The 25818-nt window shown below is 56.5% G+C and overlaps 10 protein-coding genes across 10 annotated transcripts; 4 read left to right on the top strand and 6 right to left on the bottom strand.

Annotated features, from left to right (window-relative positions):
* Window positions 1-66: 66 nt before the first annotated feature.
* On the bottom strand, window positions 67-1930 carry FA10DRAFT_264399 (Aldo/keto reductase). Its single transcript, XM_025520631.1, has 6 exons — window positions 1686-1930; window positions 974-1614; window positions 795-905; window positions 667-726; window positions 526-604; window positions 67-461 (listed from the first exon to the last, which is right to left on the bottom strand). Exons 2-6 carry the CDS (start codon window positions 1480-1482, stop codon window positions 192-194), a joined length of 1029 nt encoding a protein of 342 aa, XP_025380998.1. The 5' UTR covers window positions 1483-1614; window positions 1686-1930; the 3' UTR covers window positions 67-191.
* On the top strand, window positions 1684-3370 carry FA10DRAFT_264396 (WD40 repeat-like protein). Its single transcript, XM_025520630.1, has 5 exons — window positions 1684-1933; window positions 2001-2232; window positions 2305-2401; window positions 2474-2635; window positions 2695-3370. Exons 1-5 carry the CDS (start codon window positions 1695-1697, stop codon window positions 3108-3110), a joined length of 1146 nt encoding a protein of 381 aa, XP_025380997.1. The 5' UTR covers window positions 1684-1694; the 3' UTR covers window positions 3111-3370.
* On the bottom strand, window positions 2884-4197 carry FA10DRAFT_31671 (hypothetical protein). Its single transcript, XM_025525433.1, has 4 exons — window positions 4059-4197; window positions 3906-3957; window positions 3579-3841; window positions 2884-3392 (listed from the first exon to the last, which is right to left on the bottom strand). Exons 1-4 carry the CDS (start codon window positions 4134-4136, stop codon window positions 3141-3143), a joined length of 645 nt encoding a protein of 214 aa, XP_025380996.1. The 5' UTR covers window positions 4137-4197; the 3' UTR covers window positions 2884-3140.
* FA10DRAFT_274065 (disulfide isomerase) lies at window positions 4099-5901 on the top strand. The gene is made up of 2 exons (XM_025523199.1): window positions 4099-5017; window positions 5093-5901. The coding sequence occupies exons 1-2, from the start codon at window positions 4328-4330 to the stop codon at window positions 5639-5641; spliced, it is 1239 nt and encodes a 412-aa protein (XP_025380995.1). The 5' UTR covers window positions 4099-4327; the 3' UTR covers window positions 5642-5901.
* A 79-nt stretch (window positions 5902-5980) lies between these two features.
* Window positions 5981-7830, bottom strand: FA10DRAFT_283420 (hypothetical protein; the record flags this gene model as incomplete). Its single annotated transcript, XM_025523837.1, has 3 exons — window positions 5981-6226; window positions 6815-7318; window positions 7372-7830. 3 exons carry the CDS (start codon window positions 7828-7830, stop codon window positions 5981-5983), a joined length of 1209 nt encoding a protein of 402 aa, XP_025380994.1.
* A 2492-nt stretch (window positions 7831-10322) lies between these two features.
* Window positions 10323-10976, bottom strand: FA10DRAFT_226598 (YTH-domain-containing protein; the record flags this gene model as incomplete). Its single annotated transcript, XM_025518694.1, has 1 exon — window positions 10323-10976. One exon carries the CDS (start codon window positions 10974-10976, stop codon window positions 10323-10325), a length of 654 nt encoding a protein of 217 aa, XP_025380993.1.
* A 3008-nt stretch (window positions 10977-13984) lies between these two features.
* Window positions 13985-16543, bottom strand: FA10DRAFT_264389 (OPT superfamily oligopeptide transporter). Its single transcript, XM_025520629.1, has 7 exons — window positions 16108-16543; window positions 15731-16025; window positions 15541-15656; window positions 15337-15479; window positions 14876-15273; window positions 14643-14801; window positions 13985-14589 (listed from the first exon to the last, which is right to left on the bottom strand). The coding sequence occupies exons 1-7, from the start codon at window positions 16488-16490 to the stop codon at window positions 14053-14055; spliced, it is 2031 nt and encodes a 676-aa protein (XP_025380992.1). The 5' UTR covers window positions 16491-16543; the 3' UTR covers window positions 13985-14052.
* Window positions 16544-16601: 58 nt separating this feature from the next.
* FA10DRAFT_31581 (hypothetical protein) lies at window positions 16602-18579 on the bottom strand. Its single transcript, XM_025525432.1, has one exon. The coding sequence runs from the start codon at window positions 18504-18506 to the stop codon at window positions 16815-16817; it is 1692 nt and encodes a 563-aa protein (XP_025380991.1). The 5' UTR covers window positions 18507-18579; the 3' UTR covers window positions 16602-16814.
* A 572-nt stretch (window positions 18580-19151) lies between these two features.
* On the top strand, window positions 19152-20816 carry FA10DRAFT_274063 (MFS general substrate transporter; the record flags this gene model as incomplete). The annotated part of the gene is made up of 3 exons (XM_025523198.1): window positions 19152-19221; window positions 19258-19849; window positions 19922-20816. 3 exons carry the CDS (start codon window positions 19152-19154, stop codon window positions 20814-20816), a joined length of 1557 nt encoding a protein of 518 aa, XP_025380990.1.
* A 3474-nt stretch (window positions 20817-24290) lies between these two features.
* Window positions 24291-25684, top strand: FA10DRAFT_224649 (ARM repeat-containing protein; the record flags this gene model as incomplete). The annotated part of the gene is made up of 3 exons (XM_025518618.1): window positions 24291-24596; window positions 24665-25301; window positions 25365-25684. The coding sequence occupies 3 exons, from the start codon at window positions 24291-24293 to the stop codon at window positions 25682-25684; spliced, it is 1263 nt and encodes a 420-aa protein (XP_025380989.1).
* Window positions 25685-25818: the final 134 nt, after the last annotated feature.

Below are 25818 nucleotides of genomic sequence, written 5' to 3'. Positions count from 1 at the left end.
AGTGTTGACATTTGTGTGCACGTACCTCTCCACTCGGCGCTCGTTCACAGAGAAAAGATCAGAAGAGACAAGAGTTGACATTGACAATTGTAGCACGATCCTTTGATATTTTCAAGGTATCGCTTGGGAATGCGCAAATCGAAAGAGTCGACCGGAACAGTCACAAGAGGGAAAAGCAAGCAGCAGGCAACTCAAGTGTGACCGCTAATGGCACGAGGCACATAAGGCTCCTCGATCTGCTTCAGCTCCTCATCGCTGAGCTTGACGTCGATGGCGGCAACGAGGTCCTCGATGTTCTCGAGCTTGGTGCTGCCCACGATGGGATTCACATTGGGCTTGTGAAGCAGCCAGGCCAGTGAGATCTGCGCCATCGAGACGCCCTTCTTCTGCGCCAGCTTGTGCACGGCCTCGTTGATGGCAATCGAGGCGCTTGCTTCACCGCCGACCATGCCAGAGAGGTGCTGCGGAGGTAGTACAGAGACGATTAGCAAGCTCTCATCATCCCATGGCAAGTTGTACACTTACCTTGTCGCTCTGAGCACGGCTCGTGGACTTGTCAGTAACGGGACGGGCCAAGTAACCGCGTCCGAGGGGCGACCACGGGCTAGAGAGTAGGAGAGCGAATTCAGCTTGGCAAGCTCGTACCGCCGCTGTGCCTGAACTCACATGCAGCCCACACCGAGCTCCTGGAGCAAAGGAAGCATCTCGCGTTCCTCTTCACGGTAGCTTTGCAGAGAAACCAGTCAATTGTGGCCGACTCATCAATGGTGACAACGCCCACGCAAAGAACTCACACAGCATTGTAGAAATTCTGCATCGAGATGAAGGGCGTGAGACGGTTGTTGATGGCATAGTTCTGCATCATAGCAAACTGATAAGCGTAGCATGAGCTCATGCCGATGTAGCTGCAAACAGCATATCGCATGTCAGTTCCTCAGAAGACCATCCGCTATCCCATCTCAGAACGACTGACCGGGCGTAGCCAGCCTGGACGACATCGTGGAGGGCGTGCATCGTCTCCTCGATCGGTGTGTTTTTGTCAAAGCGATGGCATTGGAGCACGTCGACATAGTCCATGTAGAGCCGCTTTAGCGAAGCCTTGATCGCGTCAAAGATGTGTTTGCGATTGAGGCCACCCTGGTTTGGCTTCTTGGGCGGGCCAATCGGGTCCGAGGGATTCTCTTGCACGGGAAAGTAGCACTTGGTCAAGATGACGACATCTTCTCGCTTGACCTTGAGGTCTTTGAGAACCCTCCCGAGAATCTCTTCGCTCTGGCCGTTAGAGTAGACGTCGGCTGTGTCAAAAGTGAAGATGCCACGGTCAAGACAGGCCTTGACGTGCTGCCGGCAGGCGTCGTCGCCGTCGAGAACCCAGGGCTGCCACTTGGAAGAGCCGTAGCTCATCATGCCCAGGATGATCTTGGAGATCTGCAGGCCAGAGTTGCCCAATCGGACCGTGGGAACCTTTGTGATGGAAGACATTGTTGAGAAAAATCGCAGTGGTGGTCAAGAACAGCGTTCTTGCGGGTCCCTGCGCTCACTGTCCAACCTGCACCCAGACAAGGTGTGCGACTGGGTGGAGTGGAGACGCCTCCACACAGAAAGTAACAAGACCTAAGAGGGAGTAGAAAAAAATTAGAACGTCTTCCTCTCCCTATTGCTGCTACTACTGCTGCCATACCAACACCGATCGGATGCAGTCGCAGCCGACCTGGATCCTGCGGCACCATTCTCCCGATTCTATCCATTCGCTTCGAGCTATTAAGACGCAGGATGAGGGCGCCTTTGTCCTGGCAGGCGACGCGTCCGGGCGCGTCTCGCTGACGTCGCTAGAAGACTATCGTCCGCGATGCTTCTGGAGCCCACACACCAAGTCCATCTTGGGCATTGATGTCGTCCAGGGTCAGCAGGGCAAGAGCGCCTGTGTGATCAGGTGAGCGATTATCTCCTCTCTATACTCAAATCTCTTTACTGTGCTGATCAAAGTATTGTCCATATAGCCAAGGTCGCGACAACAAGCTCCTGGCATCGCTCCTCCCTTCCCCATCGTTAGCACCATCCGGCGCCGCCGTCCTACCCTCTCGGATCCAGTCAGACCTGCCCGTCCCCATGCTCCTCGACAGTCTGGACATCAATGCGCTCAACTTCTGTCCGTTTGCCTGCGTACCAGCGCGTGATGGAAGGAACGGGGGCTACCTCGTGGCTGTGCCGCATACAGTCGATTCCGCCTTTGTGAGCATCACAGCGGCCTCGATATTAGCTTCCCCACTTTGCGTCTACTGAACCGGCGGAAAAAAATGACAGGTTGATCTGTACAGCCTCCCAAGCAAGCAGAGAGTCGTTCGGGCCTTGGGCAAAGCCGACATCGAGTCCGAGCGTAGCGCATTGGGCCATCGAAAGGGTGGGTCAACAGGGCTGCTGAGGGGAGCAGAAAGCGCGCGCTGACCTCTCACCACGGCTCTCTTGGCTCCAGGCATTGTCATGTCCATGTCTTTGCACCGGACAAAGGACAAGCTGAGGCTTGTGGCTGGGTATGAGGATGGCTATGTGAAGTCATGGGCCATCGATGAAAAGGCAGAGGAAAAGGAGTGGAGCTGGGACCTTCTTTGGTCCGAGCGCAAGCACATCGAGTCTGGTGAGCAACAGTCCTGGGCGCTGCGGGTATTTGTCTTGCTCATGCTACTCTGAGATAAGTTCTCGCTCTTGCCGTTTCGGCCGATCATACATTTGCTGTCTCGGTCGGCGCAGACGACCGATTAGTGCGCTACGAGCTCGTAGACGGTCGGAGTACCGTCATCAAATGCAAGTCTTCCGGCCACGCCAGCGTTGTTGTGCGGCAAGATGGCTGTCTGGTGGCTGTAGGAGGATGGGACGGGCGAATACGGCTCTACGACGCTGCGCTCGAGCTGAAGGACACGCTGCGATACCATAAAGACACAGTGCAGGTGCTGGCGTTCCTTGAGGCTAGGAAAGACCTTCGCATCTTCCATCGTGGGCAACAGGATGACTCAGACGACGACGAAGATCAAGAGAGCTCACACCGTTACGATGCTGGTCTCCTCGTGAGCGGCGGCAAAGATGGCCGCGTCTGCCTGTGGAAGACGTTGTGAAACGGTCACAGCGATTGTTTGTACTTGTAATCAATTCACAAGACGGTATGCTCCTCCAGCAAAACATGTCGCACCGAAGAGAACCAGCAAGAAACCTCTTGCTCTCAATGAAGCGCTTCTTGGAGCTCTTGAGGCAAAGGCACCGGCGAGATACGCTTCACGAAAGGAGTACGCGCCAAGCGCCGAAAGAGTGGCAGTACCTGTCAATCGACAGGCAAGGCAATCATTGTCTGGAGTCTCGTGCGCCTCGACAGCTGATCGAATCTTGAAATCACTCGAGACCTGAGGAGAAGGAGTGTTCCGTCTCAGTCACTAAATATTCTACGCAAATGCATTACGGTGCCACCGCTCCCTCCGAACCGGCTGATCCATTTGATATTGCAGCTTTGCAGAAGGGACAGAGAGAGGTGCTCTCTGCATTTGCCACCTTTTCAATGTAGCAACGCGGTTCGCTCAGACCCTGCGCACCTTCTCCTCAACCTTGCTCTCAACCTCTTGCGCCTTCTGCTTGCCCTTTCCTGCCAGCTCTTGCGTCTTGTCCTTTGTCTTGTCAAAGACCTCGGCAGTACGCGCGCTCAATCGCTCCATCGTCGAAGGGTTCGCCGTCGCCGCTGCTGCAGAGGGAAGAATGCGCACACCGGGGACTGCGACGGGGTTGAAGGACCGCTCGCAGTCGGTCCAGCCGGAGCCAAGGCCGAAGCCCGTGCCGAGCCAGACGGGGAATGCTCGTCCTGCAAAAGGGGCCAGCGACTTCAGCATTTCCATCTTGGCGAGGCGAGAAGCAACAACACTCACGTCGGAACAGCAACACGCTCAGCACGACACCCGTGCCGAAGCCGATGCCCGTCTTGACGATGGCATTACTGATGCACAGGTCCGTCTGTGGAGCGGGAAGTTTGGTGAGTACATGCATGGACATGTCCGCTTCCGAGTCCAGCTTACACTCACCTTCTGGCTAATGATGTCCTCGCTCGACACCTTGGGCGGCGACGCAGGGACGGAGCTCGATGGCTGCTGCGAAGCCATTGCTGTTTACGTTGGTCGTTAGTGGTTTGAACGAGACTGAGGAAGAGATATTCTCGACTAGCAAGAAGGAGAAGATCGGATGAATCGGCCACGTGCAAAAAAGACCGCCTCCCTCCACCAGAGAGAAGAGCCAACTGGCCGTGTCTTTCCAACAACCAACTAAAGTAAAAAGAAGCGCAGGCTTAACAACGATGAGGCTATCGATCTCGACGCTGGTGACTGTCTCGGCTGCTGTGCTGCTGAGTACATCGTGCCTGGTCGACGGCAAGAAGTCCAATGTGGTCGATCTGACAACGACCAAGGCCTTCGACGCGGCCATTGGCAAGGGACAGGGCGCCCTCGTCGAATTCTTCGCGCCATGGTGCGGGCACTGCAAGAAGCTCGCCCCAACATATGAGGAGCTCGCCGATGCTTTTGCTAGTAAAAAGGACAAGGTCATCATCGCTAAAGTCGATGCCGACAACAATCGCGCGCTTGGCAAGGCTCACGGCGTCCAGGGCTTTCCTACGCTCAAATGGTTCCCTGCTCACAGCAAGGAGGGCGAGGTATACAGTGGCATCCGAGACCTTAAGGCACTGTCCAGCTACGTGACGGAGATGTCCAATGTCAAGTCCAACATTCGAGCCCCACCGCCCCCGGCAGCCAAGCAGCTGACAAAGGACAATTTTGACGAAATCGTTCTCGATGAGGCCAACGACGTCTTCGTGGAGTTCTATGCGCCCTGGTGTGGCCACTGCAAGAACTTGGCACCCGTCTACGACAAGGTCGCTTCTGCGTTTGAAAACGAAAAGAATTGCATCGTGGCGCAGATGGACGCAGACGATGCGGCAAACCGCGACATTGCGCAGCGTTACGGCGTCTCAGGATTCCCTACCTTGATGGTGAGTTCGCCTGCCTTTCAAGCTCCTTGCTCGTATGGAGTGTTCTGCAACGCTGACATTGTGAGCGCCTTTAAGATGTTCCCCAAGGGCTCCAAGGACAAGAAGCCCGTGCCGTACCAGCAAAGCCGGGCGGAAGAGGACCTGGTGCAATACCTCAACGAGCAGTGCTACACCCACCGCGCCCCTGGTGGAGGCCTGACGGACCTGGCCTGGCGCCTGCCTCTCCTGGACACGCTCGCCTCGCGCTTCTTCGTTGCCTCGCCAACCAGCAGCGGTGGAAAGGACGAGGACCGCGCTTCGATCCTCGAGGAGGCCAAGTCCTTCGTCGCAAAGTACAGCACCTCTGCCAATGCCACGGAGGCCAAGAACGCCGCGGCCAAGTACTACCTCAAAGTGATGGACAAGGCGATTGCCAAGCCGAGCTACATCGAAGAGGAGACGAAGCGACTGGCGAACATCATCAAGAAGCACGTCGATGGAACGAGCGCACTGGCCAGCGCCAAGTTTGACGACATCAAGCGAAGGGCAAACATCCTGGCGGCGTTTGCCAAGAGGGAGATGAGCGAAAAGTCGGCAGAGGCCGCAAAGAAGATCACAAAGGGAGTTGATCACTCAGAGCTGTAGAAGGGGAAAGGTAGTTGCTTTCGGGACCGCGACGGCACGGGTGCGGATCTCTCATGTGTATCAGGACATGGACGAAGTGCAATGTTTGTGTGCAGGAATCTAGTGAGAGATAGATGTGATTGCGCACAGGACCAGCTGCGGCGACTTTAGCAGTAATCACAAGAAAGGAAATGGATCGACATATCGAGAGATGAGTGTATGTGGTCTAAAGGGGGCATGATTAGATGGTTCGTGCAAGACTTCGACTTATCTGTGACGGGACGCTACACTGCTGTTTCTATGAATACTGATATCTCTACAATGGGAACAAGTGCGGGGCTGATGGAGGGGATTATCTCGCTACCTCAAAGCGAGAAGCTCGGCGACGCTGGGCAAAGTCAAGGGAGACTTCGATGGCGAGCTGTTCTGTGTCGTTGTGATTGTGCTGGCGCTTATCTGTCCTGTCTTGAACACGGTCGAGGGAGAAGGTGCCCGAGACGCCAGCCTCGAGTCCAAGATGGGAGGCAAAATGTTTGCCTCTAATGTCGTGGCCGGCAGCTGTTCTTGTCGGGCGAAGCTCGGCTCTTTATCATGCTCGACTTGGTACTTGTATTCACAAGCTTCGTGAGTCCTGTCCCGAAGTTGTCTGTTCGGCTGACCACGACGTTGCGTAACCTGGCCTTCGTCGCCTACCAGAACGTTATTTATGCGCTCGACGGGCGCCCTGGACGGATGGTCGATAGGTGACATGTTTGTACGCGTGCTCTCATGGCCTTTGCGGCTGTGTCCATATGAAGGGGATTCGGAGTTTGTCCTCCTCGACAGATTGTGCTCGGCAATAACGTCATCCCTGTGTACTCGGCGTGCGCCGTCGGGGCGAACAGAAAAGTGATGACCAGAGGGTACTTGCCCAAGCGATCGATGAGGATATGGTGTCGGACGCGCAAGACTTTTTGATGGAGACGAAGGCGATGTCATTGGGTGAGCATGCTGTTGCAGCGGGTAGTGTTGCTGTCGGGCAACATTGCTGTGATGCACTGCTGCCGGGCTTTGATGCACCATCCTCATCGGTCGCGACATTCCAATCCTGTGAGCATGCACAGGTGGAGTAAAAGGGAGCAGCAGCGAGTCGTCGGAACCAGCATCGCTGTGTGGCACGCTTCGACGCAAGTCAACGAGACTCGTTGGACGCACCGACGGAGAAGGCGGGGAAGAGCTCGAAGACGACGAGGCCGACGAAACGTCGAATCGAGTTCGGCTAATAGTGTGAGAGGGCGGTGACGATTCGACGCCGTAGAGACGCCGCGAGTGGTCTACCGAGTCGAATTTCATGGATTGACTGGCCATGTACTGTTGCTGTTGACGATGACGACCTTGATCAGAGAAGCGATCATCCCAGAATGTATGCGTCATACGTTGACTTTGAGGTGCTACTCCCGACTTATTGAGTCCAGGCAGAGAGGAAGCCGTCAGCGCGGCATCATGGCATGTGGAATGATCATCGATGCTCCTTGGGCCTCGTTGAAGGATGCCATCGACGCGGTCCGATGGATCTCTGAAGCTCTTCTGTCCGTTGCATGCATTTGTCTGCCTCCGGTGTCCTTGTCGTTTGTTCTGAAACCACACTTGGACCTTTCGTGGCGAGACATTGAGGATCGAAGCGACTGCATTCCGCGTCACCGTCGAAGGGTAGGCCGTCTGTCATAATGTGTCAGCCACCGAAGTAAGGATGTTCTTCATTGAATGCGCACCTTCTCCAAGATTGACTCAAGAAATCGCGTCTGCTCGGGCGTAAGGAGCTTCCTCGTCCTCTTTCGACCGTCTTTGAGAAACGGGAACTGATCCTCGAGCGCAATGGCGGGGCCCGACGGTGGCCGCGGTGAACGGACATTCGGTGGGCGGTGCATTGGTGTCACAAAGTGCTGCTCGATGTGAGTTTGAACTTGGTCAAGATGCGAAGGGTGGTTTTGACGCTGCTGTTGCTGCCCTGCATGGAGGTAGACATGCGATTCGCAACCGTCGTTGCCTCCTTGTCGTACTTGGAGCATTCCTTCGTCGTGCTTGATGGTGTGTCGCAAGCCGTTGCGATCAACGTCGACGGCCGAATCGACAGCCTTGATGCTGTTGTGAGGACCTGGGCGAATTGCCGGAAGATAAGGAAGACGCCCGTCCGGCGACAAAACTTGACTCGTTTGTCGACTGAGGAGCATAATGCGTGCTTACCGTGTTGACGGCCAAGCGTTTTCGAAGTCTATTCGGTGAGGATGGCGTGCTGGCGGCGAGTAGGCTTAAGGTTTTGCCGTTGACACCGAGACAAAGATAAGTGGCTCTGTAGAGGGGAGAGAACTGGGGAACAGAACTGAGGAGAAGGGAAGGGGAAGGGGGGTATTTCAAGAGTCAGCTGTGCAAAGAGAAACAGCGAGAAAAAAAAAAAGGTAAACCTTGATGAGGGACCCCGACAAAATTGCAGGGGGGCCAACGCCGTCACCACGGATGATGAAATAATGTTGAGAGGGGGCGCCCAGCGCGAGGGCCAAGGAACGAGAAGGAGGAAAGAAAGAGAAAAAAAAGGAACGGACGCCCCTGGACATGGAGCGCTGCGAATCTGACCTCCGCTGGGCTGGGGCATACAAATCTGGAGAGGGATCTGAGATGGAAAGAATCAAACCCGTGCGAGAAAGGTACAGAGGAAGCGAAAGACGACAGAGGCTCTCTGCACACTTATGAACGGTAATCCTCACTTGTTAAGGCACACCGCCAAGACGGAGCAAGAAAACCGAGAAGACATCTTCAGGCGCCGTCTTCCGTCGCTCTCCGCTGAGATTCGTGGGCGGAGGTGCACAAGTAGAACCCCAAAGGCCAGCAACACAGGCGACATACAGACGGAGCCAGAACACAACCCACGGTAATCCGAAGTGCGCACTCACCCGAGGTAGGGGAATGAGATTGGGCAGAGTTGGGGTCCAGAATTGACGTGGCGGAGACGAAGATGGACATGCGACGGAAAGAGGGTGGGTTCTGAGAAGCACCGAAGGATCAAGTGAGCTGACCGCTGGTCTTATGGACATCGAAAGACGGCGGCCCGCTCTTCAATTCCGTAGACGAGAGAGAGACGAGGCAAACAAATGCACGTCTAGGTCAGTATCCGTCTCAGACGTCTGTTGAAAAGTTGTGGGGAGGCCTGGGCGTTCCTTCATTGCCCGTATAGCCTGCGTGAGAAAGAGGAGGGACGACCTGCTAGCGGTAGTCCTCGCAAAAGCCCGGCAAAGCTCCGATGCGCGCGTGCCTGCTGCGTTGACATTTTCAGGGCAGCTGCCTTCCAAGTTCTTCTGCGCCGCTTCATTTCGTGGACGGTCTTCACGGATAGAATTATTGATGAAAGGGGGTCAGAATCGAGCTTCTGCGCTCATCTCAGTGAGAAATGAGCGTCGGCTATGATGCTCCAAGCAATTGCCGAAGGCAATAACCTTTGCCGAGGGTCAAAGCACAAACAGCTTCCAATGCCCTCTCTGCAGACGAGCACAGTCAGGTAGAGATTGTAATCTTTTGAAGCGAACAGGCCCTCAGATCTTAGTACCTGAAAATTAGGCATATGAGATTGAGAAGCGCCGCCGCCGAACCTTAGTTTCGTTCATGCGACTCTGCGGGGGCCTAAAGCGAGGCCTGTGCTACGCTACTGTCGGTTCCGCTTCATCTGTGACACGACACCAGCCACACTACTGTGTCCACGCTCGTGAAGACTTGTGCAGCAAACGAATGATCGACCGTGGCGCTCGCTCGGAGCGCGTTTGTGCATGCAGCTCCAGTTTAATTAAGCGCAATCAGTCATTGATGTAAATGATGATGCAGGGCGGTACTTGGCAGAGCATGACGTATGATCGCTGGATAGTGGCAAGCTAGCAGTAGTAGTAGTGGTTTTCATCTGATGACACTCAAGACCGGAAAAGATAGAGCAGCCTCGTTTTAATGCACGCATGGGCCTTGCTGCTCCTGTGGAATTGAACTTGCAGCATCTTTCCGACGTAGCAGAAGGGTCTCGCCAGAATTTCATCAGGACGTGCTCGGCTGCTCAAAAGCTGGGGTCATCGGTGCTTGCCTTTATGCTGCATTGACCATAGGTGCAATAGTTCTTGGAGGTCTACGCTTCGGCACCGCAAGTGCTTTAAAGCGCTTGGTGTTGGGTGGGAGAAAAGATAAGTCAGCTGTTCTTCGACTAAAAGGAGGAAGAAACCCTTGGCCCAAGGGATCCTTGAAACACGGCGTCAAGATGTCCATTGAGTCCTGGGCTTATCAGCACCCACATCACCCTTTTCACAAGCAGCCCAGCCTCTATCGCTCGGGGTTCTATGTTGAAAGCCTGAGTCGTTTCACAAACTGTTACTTCTTCCTCTAGCATTCCTTGACTGTTTGGTCGATCACTTACCGGCCTCTGCTTTGCTTCCCTCAAACTTGACGAGCGTATGACCTCCTTCTTCATTGCAAGTCCCCTATCTGACAGTAAGAGGTGGTCGACTACATATTATTATATGGAATGAGGGAAGTGGTGCTCATTTATGAAAGCACGTAAAAGATGATGACAGAGGTGATTGTGATGAGACGACAGGGTGACAGTGAAGTGTGTTTGTATGACTTTTTTTCGGTGAAATGCTACATAATTGACCCACTTTTCTCTTTCTTCTTCTCCTTTCCTTTTTTCTTTCTTCTAGCCTCCGACTTCTTGTTGACGACGAGCTGCGGCCTGCTCCTCGTAAAAGAGCCAGTCTTGGAGGAGTGAGGTGGAGCTCGTATACTCTGCCATGATCTTCATGACCTCCTTGCCGGCCTCCTGCGGGAGCTCCTGCGTGTCGCGACTCTGCGTCACGGGCTTGCACTCTGGCGTGTTCGTGAGCCGGATGTGCCTCATGCGATTGTTGGGCACATCCTTGACAAAGATCCACTTGACCTTGAATGTGCCCTTCCATTTGCCCTCCTGCGCCCAGATGTTGGACGATGACGAATAGTCAAGTGGCGTGAGCATCTCAGCCATGCCGCAAAAGTGGCCACTGGCATTGACGGAGAAAAAAAGGAGGATTCGTCCCCGCTGCGATTCCTCCTTGCCTTCGATGCTTTCGCGAAATGCCTTGTCCAGCCTTGCATTTCCCTTCTCTGTGCTCGCCCAAATTTCGTACTTCAAGCTGCGCTGAACGTCGTCCTCGGTGTAAGATTTGATGACGAAGAAGCGTGTGTTTGCCGGATTGAGGTCGATCGACGTGGGATTGTAGCCCTTTGCTTGAATGAGCTGCGATACGGCCGGGTCCTGTCGTGGATCTGGTCGAGGCGAGCTGTTCCGAGGCGTGTGTGAGCTAGGAAGGGCCATTGGCGCCAACCCAGCAAAGTGCAGCGGAGGTGTCGATGCAAACGACAGTGGTGGAGGATTGGCCGTGTTGAAGAGATGCAGCGCCTGCTGGGGATGATCGTGCTGATGGTGGTGGCTGTTGTTCAGGTGACCATAATCGACTGGCCCCGCTCCATGGAGTGACATGCTGGCAAACTGCGACGGAGATCCGGGGCCAAAGGAAGAGCCATCCAAGGGGCCTGCACCTAGACGCGCTAGACCTGGCGGAGGAGACATGAGGTTGGCCTGTCCTCCAACGCCTGGCGGGGAACCGAAGCCTCGTTGTTGGTTGAAGCCGGCGTATTGTTGCTGCTGCTGGTCGGCGAGCGCAAGATTGCGCGCCGTGAGACTGCTACCACCTTCGCTGGTCTGCGAAGGGGGCCAATGACGCTCAGTAGCCGATGAGAGACTGCTATTGCCGCCAGCGCTCGACGGGATGGGTGGGAGACCAAAGGCAGAAAAGGAAGATGGTCCGCCTTGCTGCTGACGGCCATTCTGCCTTCCGAGGATGTTGTCGCGCTGAGACCATCCCGATGGCGCGGGCATGGCCGAGAAGGGACCAGCAAGCTTCTCGAGCTCCTTCTCCCTCCTCTTTGCTCGCTCTTCGTCCCTCTCAAACTGTGCAAATCCCACGTCTTTTGGAACGTAGGGCGACGATGCGCTCGTCTTCCTCGAGTGACCGTGTCCAATGGGTGGAATGTATGCGCTGGCACTAACCGGACCTTCGACGGCATCACGAGGGTTTTCCTTCTGCGCCGCGCTGCGCGCCAGTTCGTCCCTGCTTGTGATGAGCGAGGGCAGCCTCTTCATCTTCAGAGGCGTCGAGGAGCCAGATTCGCTAGGACGATTGGGCAGCGCAGTCGTGGGAGTGGGTGTGACGCTGCTGCTCGGGCTCCTCCCCAGATCGTCTCGGGTAGCGGCTGGGTTGATGCTCATGGCGCTCAGACGAGCGTGAGCATCCATCAAGGACGACGACAGGCTCGTGCTGTTCTCGTTGAGGTGTCGTGCTGCAGCGAAACCGCTGGGACTTTGTTGCGAGTTCTTTCCATTACTTGGCGAGAATGTGTGTGAAAAGCGAGAAGGGACAGGCGAGGTGTTGTTGTTATTGTGCTGCTGCTGCTGCTGCTGCTGCTGTTGTTGTTGTTTTTGTTGCTGTTGCTGCTGCTGCTGCTGCTGTGGTGGTTGTTGCTGATGCTCCCTAGAACGGGCCTCGGACCAAGGTGCCGAGGCAGAGAAGCTTCCCGGGGTGACGGGACTTGCGTTCGCTGAGATGGACGAGAAGCCGGAGTGGGATGCATTGGTATTGAACTGGAGCGATGGAGGAGCAAAGGCTTGGTCGAGATTCCTCGAGATAGCTTCCTCTCTCGAGCCGTAAGCAGCATCGGCGTAGCGCGAATTGAGTCGATTGGCGACTATGCGGCCGCTGGCGTGATTGAGCGATTGATGCCTTCGGACGAGAGAGTTGGTGCCGCTATCTGGACCTTGCTTCAGGGGCGAAGAGGCAAAAGGACCCCTTTCGAGGCTGCTACCGCCAATGTGAGCACTCTCGGACCGCTGATGGCCCATCTGACGGCCAGAGTCGCTCAGACCAGAAGGTGAATGGCCCCCGTGTGCAAACGGAGACCGAGCCTGGGCCGAGGTCGGCTGCGATGGGAAACGGCGGTGACTAGACTCGAAGATCGAAGAAGAAGAAGGAGGCGAGGAGGCCGATGGGTGCCACGTTGGAAACGTGTTTCCTCCTGTGTGACGGTGGCTCGTCATCGGTGCAGGCGCCAGCTGTTCCTCGTATTCTGCATCCTGCCCATGTGAAAGTAGTATTAGTATCCACTGCTTCTCTGGGTTCCTGGACCAGAGCATACGCACATCACTGCCCAGCGCAGCACTGTCTGAAGACTTGAGCATCGTCTCCCACTCGTCGTCGTCGATGTCTTTGCCACCAGTGATTGCGCTCAGACTGTTCTGACTCGGACTCTGAGGTGGTGGCGTGCCACGGCCGTCTTCGAAATGCTGAGCAAGTCGCCTGGGCCGGACCGCACCGAAACGCGCAGCGTACGAAGAGGGTTGCGACGCCGATGGGGAAGACGAGGCCGAGGACGAGGAGAAGCCAGCACCAATGGTATGGTTCCTCCTGGGCAGGAGCGAGGGATTGAAGCCGAAGAGAGACTTGTCATCTCCCTCGTATCCTCCTGCGCCCATCCCGCCTGCGCCTGCGCCTCCACCGACTGCTTCGTCGTGGTCCCGAGGTAGGGCGAAGCGCTGGCCGGAGCGATGGCCCAGCGAGCCTACGCCCGAGCGCAGCGACGGAGATGCTACTGGCCTGAAGGGCTCTTGCGAGGCAGAAGAAACGGAGTGCTGGTGCGACGACATTGTGTCGTGTCTCCCTTCGCTTTTTGCTCCCGATGTGGGCCGTTAAACGAGCGTCAATTTGGTCAATACGTGGCAAGATCACGAATTGAGAGGAGGGGTAGGAGGAGGAGGGAGCCTTTGCCAGCGGCTCTGTCCTTCCTGCCTGGGTCCCACTGAGGCGCGGGCGAGCGCTAGAGCGCGGGCGGAGAAGCAGGCGTGCACCGGTTCGGCCAGGGTATGGACGGCACCGCGCTCCGTCCTCTCTTTTATCCTTGTTTCTCACCCTTTTTCCCTTTTAGATTCGGACAGCCAAATCCGAGGCTGGGCTGGGCAGGGGCACTCGACCACGACGTCCGCTACCGTTTACGTCCGGAGTCGGGGCGCTGGCGGAATACTAGGCGAGCCGCGGCGTCGTTATTGTAGTCGTCGTCGTCAGAAACGTGGGTTGCCCGGTGCCGTACGTCGACGTAAAGAAAGAGGCCGTCCTCTGAGCAAAGATAGATGAGCGGCACCCAACGCGACCAAAAAGCGATGCACGTCCGACAGCTGCAGCTCAAGCCACGTGTAAATTTAGGTTTAGGGCCATCTATCTCCCTCGACAATCTGTTTCTTGGCGAGAAGAGAGGAGTGGACAGTAAGTCTGAGTAGGGAAGCAGGTCATGGTATCATTGCTTCTGTCTACACTGCTTCTATATCGCTACAATCTATACCATCAGCAACCACCCCCACAGCCACCCCTGCATCCTGCACAGGAGATTGGTCCGAGCCCAGCTTCTTTCAGAAGGAGCGTGGCGATGCTCGCGAAGCCCTCTCCTAGGACAAAGCCAGCGCTGAGCACGAGGAGGCCCACGGGCGGTAGACCGGATGGGGAAGCACGACTATTTCGCTGCGCATACCAGCTCACAACACCACCGATAAGTCTGGCCAAGCTGTAATTTGGCGTGTTAAGGCCCAGTCCGACCGCAAAGGCGATGCCATTAGGGAACCCGAGCGCGATGCTCTCCCACAGCTGTTGCTTTGTGTGCACCCCTTGCGCACCTGGCCGCAGCCGCTTTCGAGCTTCGATGCGCGATTGAGCAGCGCCCTTTGCCAGTGTGCTTAGCCCAAAGAGAATGGCAGATACGGCCATGGCCTCGGCTGAGCGCCTGGGAAGGGCGCCGTTGTTTACGAGCCTGGCAAAGTTGAGCCAGAGCCGGGCTGCCGGAGCGGGCATCTCGGGACCAGGCAGGCGATAGGATCGTTCATAGAGCTGATTTTGTGTCAGTTTGGCAGTGCAGGGACCAGCTTTGGTGGACAATTCACCTTGTATGTGACTGTGGAAACAACGACACCCGCAGCAGAGCCTGCCATCTGGCCAAGGAATTGGCCCCGGGGCGAAGCGTGGACGAGATGGCCAGTCTTGTAGTCCTGCATGAGCTCTCCGGCTTGCATGGCGCCAGCCTCAGAGAGCGCTCCTCCGATCTATAGTTCATCAAAGATTCAGCACACAACGATCAGCTCTGTTCCGTTATTCCAGCCCGGAAGAAGATGCTTACCATGTTGGCGAGGATGCCACCCGGCTGAAGAAAAGCAAAGGCCAGCTGGCTGAGCTTTCCGAGCGCATTCACCGGGTTGAGATCAGTTGCGCCGAGCGCTCGTACAGCCAGGATGCTCAGTATGCCGGCCAAGACAACGCCGACGAGAGGCACCCAAAATTGTACGTGCTGCTCCCCAAAGAGGACGGCAAGGATGCCCACGGAGGCACCTGTAGCAAGAACCAGGCCACCCAGGGCCCAGCTGGTTGGAGTCAACCTCTCAGGAGGCTCCTCCTCTTCGGCCTCCTCGGCGGTGCTGGACGGACTTTGTCTCGCAGAGTGCTGCTGTGCGAGAAGGGTCAGGAGGCCCACGATTGACTCGGACGTCATGATGGCGAGGCATGGCCACAGGATCCAGGCTGGACAAAGATGTCAACGAGGCTCCTTGCTAGCCACGAATCCTGGAAGTGGAACAGACTCACCTCTGGAACCTTCTTCAGCATCCATCGGCACGCCATTTGTCCATCCCATGTGGTGGGCAAGGGGCGAGAGGATCGCCCAGCCGACGAGGGCGCCCAGGAACATAGACGTAGTTGTCTGCGGGCCCATGATGATGCCTTGACCTCTGCGGCATTGTTCATCGTCAGCTGGTGTTTTGCATACAGGTCTTCGAGCTTGCCACTCACATGTAGCTGAGGGAGGGTGTGAACCACCAACCCCACCTGGCGGCCGCATCTCTTCTCGGGAGTAGAGGATCGAAGATCGGCACGGCATAGATGACTGGGAGAAAGAAGGCGGCGACCTGCAGAACTGAAGGTCAGCCTTGCAAGAGACGGACATCTCTCCTGTGTGGAAAAGCAAGGAAGAGACACGCACCGTGGTCGTCGCTGATGCTGCAAAGCTGTACACAAGCGCAGGCATGCCCCTCTCGGCATCAATCCGATCGGAGTCCAGCCGGGGCGCGTCTGTTGGATTAGGAAGGAGCGGCCGCCTCTCCTCGTCGTCAAGGCCCTCTGGCTGCGTGCTGCTATCGAGCTGCTTCCCCTCCTTGCGAACAGTGGTGCCATGGAGCACTGCGATGAGCTGTGCTGTTGCGCTACCGCTCGGAAACCGCAACTTTTCGCGGAGGATCATTGGCGATCGCATTGGAGAAGCGAAGAAGATGCCAAAGCTTGCATCGTATATAAAGTCAGTACCTGATTGTGCGTTTGTCTGACCATGCAAGAGATCGTCGGAGGCGGCGGGGCACTCACAAAGCCATGCTGGCACACCACAAGAGGAGGCCGACCCAGCCAAAGGAGAACGCCTCGACATTGGCGCCGTCCTTCTCCGGTCTAAGCAGATTGAAGGCGGGGACGATGCCGATGAGGCCTGCCGTGAGTGGCATACTCCCCAGGCTCACTGCCGTTGCCTGCAGCACGGCGTTCTCCTGGGGCGTAAAGGGGACGCCCGCGAAGTTGAGGACGTTGGGCAACGCACGAACGAGGCCGTAGCCGACAAGGGCGGACTGGAGCGACGCCATGGTGATCCAGGCCGACTGCAGGCCAAAGTAGAGGTTCGATGCGCAGAGGAGCGAGCCCACGGCGACCCCACCCACGACAGCGCGCAGTGTAAAGTCATCGGGCACCGCCAGCATCGTGCGAGCGGGCCGTGTTGGTAGGTCTTGATGGGAGTTCCGGCAAATCATTCGAGATTCAGTGAGTCTACCTTGCGCGTGTCGGCGTTAAGCCTTGCAGGGTGCAATGCGCTAGTCCCTTTCGGCTCAATTAACAAATCCGTGCCCCCCGGCCGGTGGAGTCGTTCGGCGGAGCCCCGAACAGGTGGAGAGAGGACTGCCCTGATGTGTATCCTCAGAAGGCGGGCGAGATCAGCTCAGACGTAGGTCAGATGCAAAGTGGACAGGACAGCACTACATCGAGCGGACATATTTATTATAGAGCCATGGGCTTGATGTAGCAACTCATACGTGCTGAAAAACAAGTTGGGCGTTCTTCTTCTGGCTTGGCAGGGGAGACAGACCTGCCCGAAATTCAGGCGGAACAGCCCGATCATGCTCGATCTTCTCCCAGCGAGTCTCTGTGAGGACCCTTCCCTTTCGATCCAGACCTTCTGCTCGAACATGTGATAGCTCATGACTGCCCACGCCGAGCTCGAAATCGATCAGGAATCTCGTCTCGAAGCCCTTTCGCTTGCCCTCGCCCAGCTTCTTGATTTTCTGCTGCTCATCCCGAGCCACGAAGCGCCAGGTGGCCACTTCGGTGTCACCGTTCCAGGACGCCGCCACGAGGAGCTTTGCATTTGAGCTCGACGCAGAGTAAGGCACCAGTTTCCCACCCGGGGCCGAGCTGTAGAGGAGGCCTGCGACGGCAGCCTCTTCGGTCGGTCGTCCCGTCCATTCAGACTTGAAGGCCCTATAATTTTGCACACCCGCCGCCAGCTTGCCGCTGTCGAGAAAGGCGTGGAAGATGGCCGTTCCGTCGCTCGTGTACTCTGTCACGGCACCCTCGGAGCCCCAATTGACAAGGACATTGCCGCTGGGCAAGACGTGCGTCGAGCCCTGCGACTTGGAAAGGAGCGGAAAGGGCGGATAAAATGCCTGTACCGTCTCGACGGTCTTTTCCTTGTGGTCCAGTGCCAGGATCTTGCCGGACGATGTCGGCGCATCTCGCACTTCACTACCACCGTCCGTCTCTGTCCCGTGGGCGCTGTTGTCGTACAGAGAGATGATCTCTCGACCTCTCTTGTCTCTTCCCTGGAATCTAGCATGGTGCTGGTAGCTAAAGGATGTCTCTTGATCCAGCGCCTGAAAGTCGCTGTGCTCGTTACGACCCCCGAGCCTCCAGATGATCTTGCCTGTGCGGCCGTGAATTTTGTAGACGGAGTTGACGTCTCGGGCGGAGAGGAGATAGTGACCGTCTGCGTCCTTGTCGACTGAGTTGATGTGAAAGTAGTCCCAGGCCTCGGAGGAGTCGCTGCCGTCGCCAGCCTGCCCGCTCTGGAGGCTGATGTTGGAGTGCGAAGGCGGAACATGGTCGAGCGAGTGCCATTCGAAGAGGACGTCGCCGGACTCGACGTCAATCTCCTGGAACTGGGCATCGACGATCCATTGGTGATCGTCGTCTCCGCCCACCTCACTCAGGTCCCTCGCGACGGGCTGGTAGATCTGGACGAGGGCGGACTTGCCATCGTCCAGGATCTGGCCCTCGTGCTTGTCGATCAACCGGTGGTGACCAGCCCGCACCTCGCCCACCGTTCTGTAGCTCGAGTCGAGGATCTTGATGTGGCCGTGCCCGTGCCCATGGGCGGCATTGTGCTTGCCCTGGAATGCGAAGAGGGCGTCTTTGCCCTTGAATTTTGTCTTTTGCAGGTTCACGGTCCAAATGGAAAAGTACTGCGCGAAACCGGTCCAGACGAGATCGCCCTGCGACGTATAGATGTATGGGCCTGGTTGAAGGGGGCTGTGCTTCTCGTGATCGCTGCCGCCCGCAAACGGTGCCACGAACAAGTAGCCGGGCGCCACCTTGTCAGCATCCAATTGGGTGATATTGAGCACTGGTGTCGAGAGATCGGGGCGTGAGAGGAATTGCCAGCTGGCCTGCACTCGGGCCAATGCCGTAAAGCCCAGAACAACGAGAGAAAGGTTCCTCATCATGCTGTTGAACAAGGATGGTTGGATGTGGTCTCTTCGTCTTCTTCTTCTTCTTGGCCAGGCATTTATGGATCCGTGCGCAACAAGCGTAGCGTAAATTGCGTGCGCGCTCGCTCTCGCCAAAATAAAGCACGTCAGATCGGGCGCATGGTCGCGATCGCAGCACAACCCCGCCACGCACATACACTTGCCGCTTCTTGCAGTCCCAGGGCACTTGTGTTGTGGCTTGCCCAGTCAAGTGAGAGCAGAAGCTGCTTTCTTGGCAGCAGGGTTTCTGAATCGAGGTACAAATTGAAGAGGTGTTCTAGTCTTCGTGCTGTGCTGAAAGTCGTCAGAGCGGAGAGTGGCTGGATAACGCGCCGAAGGACCGTAAGCACGTCAATTGCTCGAGAGTGTCCAAAAAAACCTCGAAAAGACTGACGTGCTCGAACGGTTCCTGCTTACCCGATAAGCAGAGATGCTCAGGAAGGTGAGACGGTTGCTGTTCCTGCGCTAGAAGAACGATCAGCCACTCAAAAAAATGCCAATGCAAAGTATTACCAGACTTGATAAGGGTCAGAGCCTCCCGCACCTGTCCTGCCGAGATTTAAAGAGACAAGAGAGGGACGAGGAAGGGAATTACTTTTCTCCTCCCACTACTGTCTCACCATGTCCCATCGACAAGATTCTTTCTCTGACGGTGAAAAGGAGGAGCCTGGTTCCGTCTCGGCTGTTGCTGGTGACGAGACGGAGAAGTGGCGCGCCATCTACGAAGATGCACAGTACGAGTGCAGGCACCGGTACGACCCCTCGTTTGAATGGGACGCCGAAGAGGAGAAGAGGCTAGTTCGAAAGCTCGACATCAAGATCATGTGCTTTGTCTGGGTCATGTTCATGTCGCTCGATCTCATCAGGCGCAACATCAACCGAGCCCTACCCGACCAATTCCTCAAAGACCTCCGCATAAATCAAAACGACTTCAACAATGGACAGGTAATCTTTTTCGCCAGCTTCCTCTTCATGGAGCTTCCTTCGGGCCTCATCAGCAAGAAAGTGGGCGCGGACATTTGGGTGCCCGTGCAGATAGTCACTTGGTCCATCCTATGTTCCATCCAGGCAGCTATGAAGTCCAAGACGTCTTTCTTCATTCTCCGTGCACTCGTCGGCGCGGCTCAAGGCGGCTTCATACCCGACATGTGCCTGTACCTCAGCTACTTCTACACCAGTCACGAGCTCACGACGAGGTTGAGCTGGTTCTACACGGTTCTCGGCATCAGCCAGATCCTGGGCAGCCTCCTTGCCGCCGGCTTCATCGAGCTCCGGGGCCTGCATGGGCTCGCAGGCTGGCAATACCTCTTTGCTTTTGAGTAAGCTTTCCTCATTCGTCCTGGAAAAGGAGCGGAGCATTTGGCTGATATTCCTCTTCTCTCTTCTCGCAGAGGACTCATCACAGGCGTTGTGGGCATCTTTGCCTTTTTCTGGATGCCGCCGAGCGTGACTTCCACAAAGGGTCTCTTGCGTGGAAGGAATGGGTGGTTCACAGAGCGAGAAGAAAAGATCCTCGTCAACCGCGTCCTTCGAGACGACCCGACAAAGGGCGACATGAACAACCGAACTGGCGTCAACCTCAAGGGCCTATGGCGAGCGATGAAAGAGAAGGACCTGTGGCCCATCTACCTTCTCGGCCTTGTCATCTACATTCCCTTCCAGCCCCCTCAGACCTATCTATCACTCACGCTGAAGCAGCTCGGCTTCACGACGCTCCACTCGAACCTGCTGGCTATTCCCTCGCAGTTCCTCTTTGCAGTCAACTGCCTTTGGATGTCCTGGCTCGCTCGCCGCTTGAACGAACGCAGCTTCGTCTCATCGTTGGCAAACATTTGGACGTTGCCGCTCCTCGTGGCCCTTTACTGCATCCCTCGCTCCCTCGAATCGTACTGGTCCTGGGTTCGGTTCGCGCTTCTTTCCCTGATCGCCTCCTTCCCCTATTGCCATCCGACGGTCATCAGCTGGCTGTCGCGCAACTCGCTCTCGGTCCGCAATCGTGCTGTGTCGATGTGCTTCTACAACATGTCCTACCAAATTGGCAGCATCGCTGCCACACGAATCTTCACCCAGGGCGATCAGCCTTTCTACGGCAAAGGAATCGCCGCCCTAATTGCCATTTCCGCCTTCGCAATTGTCCAGTGCTGGCTCACAAAGGCCTACTATATCGCGAGGAACAGGAGCAAGCAGGCCAAATGGGCTGCACTCACCCCGGACGAGCAGGTCGAATACAAGTTGACGAGCCAAGACGAAGGCGCAGTGAGGCTCGACTCCCGATTCGTGCACTAAATAATACTGTTGCCCTATTCTCTCCCTTCCCCTGTCTCCTCTCGCTGTGCAATATCAGTCAAGAATAAACTTCAGAAGCATCGGTGATAGGAGCGCTAAATTCCGATCGTCGCTCAACGCTAGGGTCTGATTGCTAAAGGTCACACAGGCTATACGGTGTCTGAGCCAAGCCCAGCCAAGAGCAGCGCGACCTTAGAATTGAGATCTAGGCTTACAGTCATCGCGGGCAAACGGCACTTAGTCTAAGCGCGGACGGGGAGGGACGAACCCTTTCGTCGACTCGAAAGGCCAGCAAACCCTCTCGCCCACCCGCCTGCCCAGATTATCACATCCGATTCGAATTTGCGCGATTCCTCGGGAGCAGCAACCTGTATCTCGGATTCGCATCGTTTCAAAAGTGCAGACACCACGGAAAACAAAGGGCGAACAAGCTACCCGGCCCCTCCCCCCTTTTTAAACACACTCAGAACTCCGGCGCCGGTACCACTGACGACTGGAGATTCTTTATCGCTGCCACAAACAAAATTGTAGCCGAACCTCTTATTATTCAATGTAAGATGTCGATGATGGCTTGACTGGGATGGGAACACAATTGGTCGCCGTGCCGACGGAGCGCTTGCTCGTGTAGAGAGAGACGCGGGCGAAAGTGCGTCCTGCAAATGGGAGACTACTAATAATAAAGTTGCGCCCGTGCGTCCGTGCCCAACGATAATTATGGACTGACTTCCCTGGCTACTTTGGTTATCTGTCTTCCCAATCACGACGACCTTGGGCGAGCGAAAGAGCGACGCAAGCAAATCTGTCTTTTGAGCCTGAGCGGCAACAATCTTCACCATACGGCCGAATCGACAGCGGAGTGGGTCGAGATAATTAACAGTTGCTGGAGCTGGGCTCTCTCGATATCAGCAGCGCCATCAGCGTCGCGCCCTGACTGAGCTTTGAATCTCATTTGTCGATTCTCGCTCCGCCAGCTCTTAGCTCTCTCTTCTCTGTCGCCTTTCCTCTCACACCTCGCCTGCATTGCGCTGTCTCCGCTCCTGCATCATCAATCAGGCACCCCGTTGCGCCCGCCTCGCTGGGAAAAGGAGGTCCAGCACGCGCAACTCGTTGACCGAGCACCTTCCGAGCGCAGAGTGAAGGGCGAGGAAGCGCCGGCAACACCCCCCACCCCTCCTTCTCTCTCACCCTCTCACTTGCTTTCTCTCCCCCGCCTTTACGCACCGCCCTGATCGCAGGACAAAGGCTCGCGCAGGAGGATCAGAAGAGAGGGCGAGGAAGAGCATGCGAAAACCAGACCCATCGAGGGCAAGCACGTCAGGCGATTCTTCTTCGCGTCTCAGCACCGCCCCCTCTGCTTCCATAACTTCCACTACGAATGCCGCTGGTGCCGGCTCTGACCCCAGTAAGAACGACAGTGCTCGCTCCGACTCGGTATCCCGGCGAGCCTCTGGAGCTTCTCCTCACACTGGTCGCCATCAGCTGCCAATACCATTGACGCCTTCGTCCACCCCACTCTTCGTCAGTAGCAGCAGCCAGAACGGCTGCTCGCACCCTTCCTCATCTGCCTCTACCTTGCCTTCGTCGTCTTCGTTTGCGTCCGGCACCAAGCTTTCGCGAAGCATTTCCTCGGGTACATACCCTGCAGCCGAATTGTCGGCCAGCAGTAGACGCGGCAGCCACATCGAAGGCGGCGGCGGAGGCGGCGGCAGCGGCAGCGGCAGCGGCGTTCGCCTTGCAGGACGCGGGGAAGTAGAAGAAGGAGGTAGTGGTGAAGGGACACGCCTAGATCTAGCGACGGGGAGAACAGGAGCGGGGGTGGCGGTCGAAGGAAGCGGGGCGCGAGCAGAGGGCAGCATTGGAACACGCACGCGACCTCAGAGCATGCGAAGCATCAGTACTCACGGAGGAGGAACAAGCACAGCGAGCCCACTCGTCACGCCAGCAGACGGACCTATAGAGGATCCCCTCATCATGGCGACTATACACGCCTCCCAGGCCCCAACCACGTCCGTCACCGCAGCGGCAGGCAGCGAGCCATCAGCATTTCTCGACGTCGAAGAAGCTTGGAACCCAGCATCCCAGCAGCACCCCATTGCCACCAAGAAACCAGGCAATGGCTGGGGACAGACGATGATCAAGTCTGGCAGCGACGACGGTGGCAAGTCAGACGCCTTTTTCCGGAGGACCTCGGCTGTCTTGCCCACTCGCTCCTTTACACCCTCGACGAGGCCGGCCAGCGGAGACGGTGGCGCAAGCATCGGTCTTGGTTCCAAGCAACTCCCTGCCCTGGTCAGAAAGCTGTCGCAGGGCGATGAGGTGAGTGACAGATCAGACGAAAGATGTCTCTGCTCAAAGATGCTGACACCAACACCGTAGTCTGCGACGCTGGATGATCCAGCCTCCAACAATGACATTGCACTTGCTCGCAAATTGCTGGCCACTTCCGAACCAATGCCTGGTCATCCTTCCAATTCGATGCCTTCCATGGCGAGAAGCGACTCGCGACGTCCCAGCACACTACATCCATCCGAGCAGAGCAATTCGCCGTCATTTGCGGCTCCATTAAGCCACAACGCTGGCGACGACGGTCACCCCTCGAGCGATGCGACCGTACAAAGCTACAACTCCACCTCCGATATTCGTACAGGCACTCAATCCATGTCGCACCAACAGCCACACCAGCAACTCCTGCCGCAGCAGCAGCAGCAGCAGCAGCAACAGCAGGTCTCTTTCGGCAACGGTGCATTTAGTAATACGCCCAAGATGCAAGCATTCCCACAGCCTAACGATCCGGGCATGTTTCTCTACGGCCATCATATGCCCAACGACCTCATGAGGCCTCCCGGTCACCAATTCTTTACCTATCCCGTGACACCCCTCCCGACTGGCCCTGCCGGGATAGGCATGGTCCCAGCGGTGATGGGTTCCGACATCAGCATCGCAGACGAGCAGCGCTTCGGGGCCATGAGGCCGCCTCAGATGACTTCTTGGGGTCCACCTCCTGGCCGCCCTCCTATGCAAAGTGGGCAACATTCCCATCAGTCAAGCGTCCAAAGCATCGACCTTGACCCCAACAATCCACACGGGCCTCCGTTGCCCATCGCGCCCAACTTTTCTCCGCATGCAGGCTGGAACGTCCAGAATTCGCACCATTTTGGCCATCCTGGGCACTCTCCCAGCTGGTCAACGGGCAGCGTCATGGGTTCCAGCCGCCCTACAACCTCGGCTAGTATTCCGTCGGGCAACAATATGAATCACCGTCGCATACCGACAGGACCTGGCATGCCCCCCAATGTTGGACCGCCATTCCCAACCGGCCAGGTTGATGCCTTCTACCCTGGCTCTCCCGCCCTCTCCAGCCACTCTGGTGCCGGTTTCGGAGGCCACTCGAGGATCCCATCGATGCACTCTGTCTTCTCACCCCAGCATTCTCGCTCGCCATCCGTGGTCTCGCAGATGGGCAACTCTAATCAGATGAACTATTCGCGCGGGCTCCCCACCGGCTTTACTTTTGCTGGCGGACCGGTCGTCGATCTGACCCAGCAGCGCCCTGCGCCCAATCGCTCTCCGCTGCTGGAAGAGTTCCGCTCGAGGGGCACCCGTAGACGTCTGGACCTCATGGATATCCGCGGCCACGTCGTCGAGTTCAGTTCGGATCAGTATGGCAGCCGCTTCACCCAAGAGAAGCTCGACTCCGCGAGCGACGAGGAGCGTCAACTCGTCTTTGACGAAATCCTCCTCAGCGCTCGCGAGGTGATGAACGACGTCTTTGGCAACTATGTGAGTTTGGAATCTGTCCCTTTTGCATGCATTGCACCGCTGACCATGTGTCATTCGATCAACTACAGGTCGTGCAGAAGCTCTTTGAGTTTGGCACCCCTCAGCAACGCACGCTTTTAGTCGATCAGATGCACGGCTACGTCGTCCAGCTTTCACTCTGCACTTACGGCTGCCGCGTGGTTCAGAGGGCACTCGAATGCGTGCCTCTCTCTCAGAAGCTTCTTCTCTCTACGGAGCTCGAGCCGCAGGTGTTGACGTGTGTGAAGGACCAGAATGCCAACCACGTTGTTCAAAAGCTCTTGGAACGCCTGCCACCCGAGGCCGTCGATTTCGTCCCCCGAGCATTCCAAGGCAACGTCCAGGCACTCGCTTCGCACTGCTACTCTTGCCGAGTACTTCAGCGCGTATTCGAGCACTGCCGCGCGGACCAATCGAGGCCATTACTGGATGAGCTCATGCAGCAGCCTTCGATAGCCATGGAGGATCAGTACGGCAACTACGTCATGCAGTGGATCATCCTCCATGGTGCCGAAGTCGACCGCACAGGTATCATTCAAGTCACGAAAGGTAACATGCTTCGGTTGAGCATGCACAAATTTGCGAGCAACGTCGTCGAAGAGGTCGTTCGTCATGCACCCGACATCGACCGCGAAGAACTTATCGAGGAGACAATGAAGCCAGTACCTGCTCGCCCATCAGCGCAGAGTACCTCAGCCACTACGATGACGGCGATTGGTGGTCATTCGGGCGACACGACAGAGATTCCAGTGCTCATCATGATGAGAGACCAGTACGGTAATTACGTAGTGCAGCGTCTACTTGAACATGCACGGGGCACCCAGCGCGAGCGCTTGATCGCCATCGTTCGCCCGTTCCTGCAGCATATGAAGCGCTTCACGAGCGGCTTCACAAAGCATCTGAACGCAATTGAGAGGCTCCTCGACACGCCCGGGCACAACACGGTCCGAGTCAGCACCGGAACGAGCACCGAAGATCTGGCAGCCAAGGCAAGCACTGCCCTATCCATCTCCGACAATTTCAACGAAACGCACCTTCCGACTCTCACGCCTGCTCCTACGAACCCGTGATTCCAAATGATTTTACTCCTTCGTTGGACCGACGATGTGTGCTTCCGTTGCGCCGCTCAATTCACCCATTCTCTGCTCCCTCTTCGCTGCGCCTTCCTCTCGCTTCTTCCTGGTTGGCGCCCAGAGCTGCTTCC

The sequence above is a fragment of the Acaromyces ingoldii genome (assembly GCF_003144295.1).
Source record: "Acaromyces ingoldii strain MCA 4198 unplaced genomic scaffold FA10scaffold_1, whole genome shotgun sequence".
Lineage (NCBI taxonomy): Eukaryota > Fungi > Basidiomycota > Exobasidiomycetes > Exobasidiales > Cryptobasidiaceae > Acaromyces > Acaromyces ingoldii.
Note: the sequence above shows the minus strand (reverse complement) of the source record. Positions and strands in the feature narration are given on the sequence as shown.

Bases quoted from the DNA above. Each gene is read 5' to 3' on its own strand.
- FA10DRAFT_31671 (XM_025525433.1), bottom strand. From the start codon at position 4,136: ATGGCTTCGCAGCAGCCATCGAGCTCCGTCCCTGCGTCGCCGCCCAAG. The intron at 3,958-4,058 runs GTGAGTGTAAGC...GCCATCGTCAAG, and splicing joins AGGACATCATTAGCCAGAAG to ACGGGCATCGGCTTCGGCAC. The intron at 3,393-3,578 runs GTGCGCAGGGTC...CCTTCTCCTCAG, and splicing joins AGAGCAAGGTTGAGGAGAAG to GTCTCGAGTGATTTCAAGAT.
- FA10DRAFT_264399 (XM_025520631.1), bottom strand. From the start codon at position 1,482: ATGTCTTCCATCACAAAGGTTCCCACGGTCCGATTGGGCAACTCTGGC. The intron at 727-794 runs GTGAGTTCTTTG...TTCTCTGCAAAG, and splicing joins CAGAATTTCTACAATGCTGT to CTACCGTGAAGAGGAACGCG. The intron at 605-666 runs GTGAGTTCAGGC...CCTACTCTCTAG, and splicing joins GAGCTCGGTGTGGGCTGCAT to CCCGTGGTCGCCCCTCGGAC.
- FA10DRAFT_264389 (XM_025520629.1), bottom strand. From the start codon at position 16,490: ATGCTGGCGGTGCCCGATGACTTTACACTGCGCGCTGTCGTGGGTGGG. The intron at 16,026-16,107 runs GTGAGTGCCCCG...ATACGATGCAAG, and splicing joins TGGTGTGCCAGCATGGCTTT to CTTTGGCATCTTCTTCGCTT. The intron at 14,590-14,642 runs GTGAATTGTCCA...ACACAAAATCAG, and splicing joins TTTCCACAGTCACATACAAG to CTCTATGAACGATCCTATCG.
- FA10DRAFT_31581 (XM_025525432.1), bottom strand. From the start codon at position 18,506: ATGATGAGGAACCTTTCTCTCGTTGTTCTGGGCTTTACGGCATTGGCC.
- FA10DRAFT_274065 (XM_025523199.1), top strand. From the start codon at position 4,328: ATGAGGCTATCGATCTCGACGCTGGTGACTGTCTCGGCTGCTGTGCTG. The intron at 5,018-5,092 runs GTGAGTTCGCCT...AGCGCCTTTAAG, and splicing joins CAGGATTCCCTACCTTGATG to ATGTTCCCCAAGGGCTCCAA.
- FA10DRAFT_264396 (XM_025520630.1), top strand. From the start codon at position 1,695: ATGCAGTCGCAGCCGACCTGGATCCTGCGGCACCATTCTCCCGATTCT. The intron at 2,233-2,304 runs GTGAGCATCACA...AAAAAATGACAG, and splicing joins ATACAGTCGATTCCGCCTTT to GTTGATCTGTACAGCCTCCC. The intron at 2,402-2,473 runs GTGGGTCAACAG...TCTTGGCTCCAG, and splicing joins CGCATTGGGCCATCGAAAGG to GCATTGTCATGTCCATGTCT.